This window comes from Panicum hallii, chromosome 3 (genome assembly GCF_002211085.1).
Source record: "Panicum hallii strain FIL2 chromosome 3, PHallii_v3.1, whole genome shotgun sequence".
NCBI classification, from domain to species: Eukaryota; Viridiplantae; Streptophyta; class Magnoliopsida; order Poales; family Poaceae; genus Panicum; species Panicum hallii.
In genome coordinates, this window is record NC_038044.1 from 15,949,431 (window position 1) to 15,955,661 (window position 6,231).

Here is a 6,231-nt window from a genome sequence, read left to right on the forward strand (position 1 = left end):
GTGTCCCAAAATTGATGTGATGGAGAGAGAGTGTAAAAAATTGGAAGTTGGAAGGAATCTAAACAAGGCCCTAGTTCCGGGCTGCTTGGGCCTGCGGAGGTCTTGTCAACCACTTGCAGACCAACTGTATCACTGAAGGCCTCCTCCAGCCTCTCCCCGAACCTAGTGACGCTGTTAGAGGTCGAGGATCAGGGGGAGGAGGAAGGGCCAGTTTGGAGGGTCGCCGCACCTGGCACGACGCGCCACGCTTTTTCTGCCACGGGTGCTGCGGCCGTTTTGGACGCCACAAGTTAGGCGCAGTGTTGCATCCTAGACGCCACACAAAACAGCCCCGAAGATTCCAGGAGCTCAGGCAAAGATGCTTCGGTACTACGAAGGCACAAGGTCTCATCCCCTTCACCCGCACACCGGAGCAGTCTCCTTTCGTGTAAATTTCGCTAATGTAGACTCGACGGGCGTTCTGTCTAACCCAAGTAACCCATGGACCATGATGCAGTACAAACCCTTTGTCTCACGCTTTGCGTTATCCATGCGAACACAAGTGATCAAACGCAATGCATGAAAAGGTCACACTGACAAAGTTGCCAATGTAGTACTCCAGCACATTACAAAGGTCCCAGAAGTTATCAGGTGATCACAATGTCCCCTAACGGTGGTTTATGTCAGGTACCCAGGCGATCCATTATACAAGCCACACACCCGGAAGTTGTGTTTACAGAAAAGCTGTGCAGCTTTAATAGATCAACATCTGAAAGTTGCCGCCTACTAATACCTAAATAGCAGCAGACGAAGATGGGGCAATCTGAGCTCCAGGGATCAAGTCCACGTTTTCCCCAGATTCCTCCCAAATGGCGACTCCGGCAATCTGCTGCCAATGAGATCACGCAGCTCGAACTCACTTGGGAACCTCTGCTCAGTCAGTTTTGAGAACACCTGAAAAAACAGGAGTGATTTTGGTAAAGAATCAACAGTAAGGTTTAATATCACTATACTTACTCTAGACATCCTAGCAAATCAAGCCTTACTCCTACAAAAGAGTGTTCCCTAGGAAGCAAAATGATAGATAGGGAAGAAAACAGACATGCTATAGCTTCAACACTCTGCCCTTTGCGTACATGAACAACAAGAAACAACTGAATCCAGAATAAATTTTAATCTGATGTAAGTAAAAGAAATCCTAAAAATGGACCTAATTCATTATTTCATAATAGCAGGCAAATTCATCATCACACAGGCTGCAGAAATGCAATCCATAAGTCAACAGAAAGGAAAACAGAAGGCATACCAGCTCTCCATTACAGTAAACTTCAAAGGCGCCAGAGCTTTGTAGAAAGGACTGAGCAAAATTGCCCAATAGCCAGATTGTCGCCATAGTTCCAAATCTATTGGTGCGTAGTGAGTAGTACCATGGAGGTGGAACCATTCCAAGTCTGGGGAAAATCTGATCACCAGCCATTATTGTTGCAACTGCTCCAACTTGAACAATTGGGATAACTTTGCTAAGTACGCGCTTGGGGAAGGGTGGAGGATAATTATGCAAGATAACATGAATGCCCGGAAATGAGGTTTCCAGCATGCGCTTCATGGTCATTGCAGTTCCCCTACAATTTTGATTAAAAAATCAGTATAACATGTAGACGTAAAGCATGGTAACTATTGAATTAAGTGTCTCTTTTCAAGGACAAAAGATGTTATATGGAGATTAGACAGAAGGATAGTTAATTGCCCCCCATTTCTTTTCATGTTCTTTTAATATAATCGGTGGAAACTCGAATAGAAGAAACATATTGAACCAAATATATAATTTACTGCTTATTTCTGCTTCTGCCAAACATAATGAGTAAACTAGTTGTGCTTTAGGTATACAAGTCCTACATCCATATCAAAATGTAGTAATTAGGAGCCACTTGATGAATTAATTCTGAACTGCCATAGAGTGACTCAATGTTTAAAATGATATGCTCTGGTTAGAGTGACTCCTTTCACTGCTTATAAGTTGCGCTTAAAGAAAAGTTCCCTCGTTTCACTATGATAGGTTATATAATGGAGCTAGCAACAGTACATGGTCTAGCTAACAGAGGCGTACTGATGTGGAGGAGAAGTGCTTGCTCAGTTGTGGGAAAATCAAGTGACGCGCCAGCAGCCACATCACATATTGAATTAGGTTCTCTTCCAATATGAACAAAATGTCACTTTGTGATGTATTTCATGTAAAATTGGACATATGTTCAGGAAACAGCCTCTACTTCACCCCCACTCACCATCCTAAAACACTACTCTTGTTTTGTAGGGCCAGCCCACAAATTTCCCATGCCAACTATTGCTTCATCCAATCTGCTGGTCCACAAAATTTCAAAGCCAACCATTCCCTCCACTGGTAGCTAAAATCACATCAAATTCCACTAAGGTAGCATGGTGTTTTCACAGTGGTCAAGGTCCTAGACCAGACAGGAGACAGCAAAACAGTTCTGACATTACAATAGTATTTACAGATGAAAGTGCAAGAAAGCAAAAGGCAGTTGCATACAGGCGTACGGAGATTGCAGAACAAGCCAAATTTTAATGGGATTTTAAAATAACTCACTACTTTCTATTATTACCAAACTTTGTAGAAATGAATTTGAGGGTGTTGTTTGTCTAATTATCAACTCTCCTACTCTCAATGACACCATGAGCTTACAGGCTTACATTGATAATCTGGTTTGCCAAATTATCAAGCCATGCAAAATCAACAAAGTAAAGCATATAAGATTAGTTGGAGTGTTGAACGAGTTATCAAGTGGATAGCCCATGCTATCACAGCATCATGAAGACGTGGTTCACATAAAGGATGCATTTCACCAAATTTAAAGGATCAAAACAAGAAAACAAGTTAAGAACCAGCTAAACTTAAGCTAGAAGCCTGTAAACTAATGCACATAAGTATTGTTATGAATTATGATACCATCTCACACAAAATGAATCATACATATAACTCATCAATGTTATCTAATACATGACCTCAAGCTAGGATGCTATGGGGGCTGGTTTGCGAACTTTGGAAAGCATCCAACCATGAGAGGCGCCGCATATAGTTAAACCTCAATGTAAAGGATTGGCAATTTGACATAGAAATCCAAATACTAAATATAGTAACTAACTAACTATTTCCGTTCATTTGAATCATCTTCTTTGAATCTTTCTTGTTCTTTGTAAGGTCTTCAGCAGAAGATTCAATAGAATGACCAACGCCTATCCCTTCCTTACCCAGTTCCCCAAAACCATTGTAACGAATTACAGAGTTTAAATTGACTTGGTATTAAGTTACTAACTGTTGTGTGTAATACCGTAATAGTAAGTTGTTAACTATGTACCGAAGAATTATAGTCACATATCCATCATTCACTTGTGGTAGTCGTGAATTGGAGCACCAAATAACTATCATCATGCAAGACAAATTGCTCTATGGTCGTTTGCAGCAAGCATGCAACATTTTTATCAAAAGCTCAGAGTGCACTACAGCAACCCTACGCGCACGTTCATTTGATCCGCCAGCAACAAATAACCCCAGCAATTAAGCAAGCAAACACCAGTAACCTTAATACACTCTGGACGGCACGGCTTCACCTGTAGGAGCAGGAGGCACAGAACTGCAGCTCAACTGTAGCGCCGAATCCAGACCCATCCACGCGTGGCTCCTGCAACCGCATCAAAACAACACGTCAGTTCGCCATCCAGATCGGAGATCGGGCCGCAGTTCGAGCGCAGAGAGGAGCCCGGGCAGGAAGGTAGGGTTCATGACCCACCTGTATGGCTGCCGCGGTGGGGTCGGGGTGGTGATGGTGGTGCGGCGGGTGCGGGTGGTGGTGCGGCGGGTGGGGATGGGGATGGTGCGGCGGGTGCGGATGGTGGTGAGGGGGGTGGTGATGGGGGTGGCGGAGGTGGGGAGGCGGCGGCGCGAAGATGTGGGTGAGGTCGGAGAAGAAGAGCAGGGCCGGGAGGCCGACGAGGAGGAGCTGCGCGCGGTCCATGGCGCGGCGCGGCGGGGAACGGCTTCGGCTGCTCGCTGTCTTGGCGTCTCCGGTCTTCGCCCCTTTCGAGACGCGGGGTTGTGGGAGAGGAAGACCAGGGATGAAGCCTCCCGCGTCGCACTGCCAGGTGGGCTCGCGGAATCCAAACCGGCAATTTGGGTCCCATTCGTCAGTGGGGGCTCCAAAGGCCGGGCATCTTTGGTTTGGTGGTGGTGGTCCGTCCAGTGGAGGCGGACGGAGCGTCGGGGGTCGGGCCTGTGCTGTGAATTGTGATCGGGCGCGATTCGTCGTGTCGATGTGATCGGGGTTGTGCCGTGCAAGTGCAAGGCCGTGCGTCACTGCGCGTTTGCCAAGAATGGTCTGGGCCGGTGGGTTCGATAACACATGAAAGCCCAACTCGTCCTGTTATCAGCGAAGTGTAGATGGGCTAGCCATGCAATTTCACTTGATGTCCATTTGACACGGCCCCCTATCGCCATGATGAGCCGTGGCCCACCAACCGTGCATCTTCGTCTACTTGATGGCCATTTGCCAGGGAAAGGAGTCTCCTGTTCCCTGATCCCTGGTGATGATACCGATCGAGTAGACGGAGTAGTGAAAGGCAATAGTGGTTTGACGCTTTGAGCATACTGCGCTTTCTGGAAGTCTAGAAGATTCGGTCTACGTCTGGTTAGCTACCTTTGGGATTCTTGGTCATTTTATTTCAAAGAAAAATTATTGGCCAGAAAAAGCCTGACCTTTGGGTTTTGGACTGACCAGGTCTTCTCCAAAACTGCAACTCTCCAAGCTTGTGGCCTAACTTTCGTAAAGCCACGAGACCTTCAGCAACTGAAATCTCCTCCCGCGACTGTTTTGTTCGTCACTACTTAGTCTACTATTGATGGCAAAATTTTTTGTGACCGTACCGAAGCATGTTTTTCGTTAAGAGAAAGAGAGAAAGTTTCGAAAGGGTTGTTGGGTTCAGAGAGCAGCATCAAACCCACCCAAGAAAGCAAAAATGATTACATCATGAGCAGTGGGCGAACATGTATTCTTCCTAACGAAACGAACGATGTCCTCGCAATGATTTGATCCCGTCTCGGCGGTACCCATCTGCAGCGCCGCGCCGCGCTAATGCACTGCATCGTCACTGTGAGCTCCACTCGATTCCGTCTGGCCATATACGGGCCGACACGCGTGGGCGCACCACGTCAACGCCGGTGCACCGTACACACAGTAGTAAACTGCTAGCATCTTCAGCTCGCAATGAAGACGTCACCACGTCAGGCATACGACCAAAACACGGGGGCGCCCGTGTGTGCCGGCAGCAGGGGCCCACGTACCAGCGGCAGCGACCCGTCGCTGCGACCTCGTTCGTACACTTTTTCTACGTGCGAGCCTGCGGCTGCGTTGCATGGGATGGGAGCCTGACGCGGGCCAACTTGGCCACGTGGGACGTGTCGACCCGTCGTCGACGCCAGCCAGATGCTACGGAGCATGAGAAACCGTGGGATCACGAGTTCACGACTGTTCGTCGGATCGATGGCCGACGGCGAGACGGCGGGTGGCCGTAGCTAGCTGGCTAGCCCCGTTGCGGTGATCAATGATGGAGGGGGGGGGGGGGGGGGGGCGGGGCGTGGTTGGCAAAGCTGGGGCACAAGAAACACGGTCGCATTGCATGATGGCGCCCCACGTAAAAAGGAGGCGTAAAGCGGCGCGGGCAGGGGCAGCACCGCCATTTTTAAACCGTGTCCGGTACGAGCACTGATGACTCGTTCACCATGTCCTCCGTCGTCCATAATTAGTTGGCACCTGGCATGGCAATGCACAGTGGCGGAGGACAAAATCGAATTGAGGTGTGGCGAAATTCAATATACGGTGTCTTCTTCCTTCCTCTAAGCTTAGATCATAAGCACAGAAGTATAAGATGGCTGTAGCTAAGCTACATTCATTTATGGTCGAATCAAGGTACGACGAGCGCCACATCTTACCGTACCGGATCCTCCGCCCCTGCAATGGCATAAGCATCAGCCTCACCGAAATTGAGTCCGTATATCATTCAAAAATCAGAAGGGCACATGATGCATAATCCTTGAGCTTGTCAGTGATGTTACTTATGAATACTTACTGGTAGTAAAAGCCAAGGAGTTTAACGGAGGAATATTCCACGCCATTATCCTTTTTGGACAAGCAGTTACAGCCTTACAGGGTGGGTCCCGTTAGTACACGCAGACTGTGCAGG

The 6,231-nt window shown here is 47.9% G+C and overlaps 1 protein-coding gene across 1 annotated transcript; it reads right to left on the reverse strand.

The window, feature by feature from the left end:
• Positions 1–559: 559 nt before the first annotated feature.
• On the reverse strand, positions 560–4,098 carry LOC112887441 (selT-like protein). Its single transcript, XM_025953616.1, has 4 exons — positions 3,786–4,098; positions 3,607–3,677; positions 1,286–1,601; positions 560–933 (listed from the first exon to the last, which is right to left on the reverse strand). The coding sequence occupies exons 1-4, from the start codon at positions 4,008–4,010 to the stop codon at positions 817–819; spliced, it is 729 nt and encodes a 242-aa protein (XP_025809401.1). The 5' UTR covers positions 4,011–4,098; the 3' UTR covers positions 560–816.
• Between the last annotated feature and the right edge of the window lie 2,133 nt (positions 4,099–6,231).

Bases quoted from the DNA above. Each gene is read 5' to 3' on its own strand.
- LOC112887441 (XM_025953616.1), bottom strand. From the start codon at position 4,010: ATGGACCGCGCGCAGCTCCTCCTCGTCGGCCTCCCGGCCCTGCTCTTC. The intron at 1,602-3,606 runs GTGAAGCCGTGC...TCAAAATTGTAG, and splicing joins TGTGCCTCCTGCTCCTACAG to GGGAACTGCAATGACCATGA. The intron at 934-1,285 runs GTATGCCTTCTG...CTGTTTTTTCAG, and splicing joins TTTACTGTAATGGAGAGCTG to GTGTTCTCAAAACTGACTGA.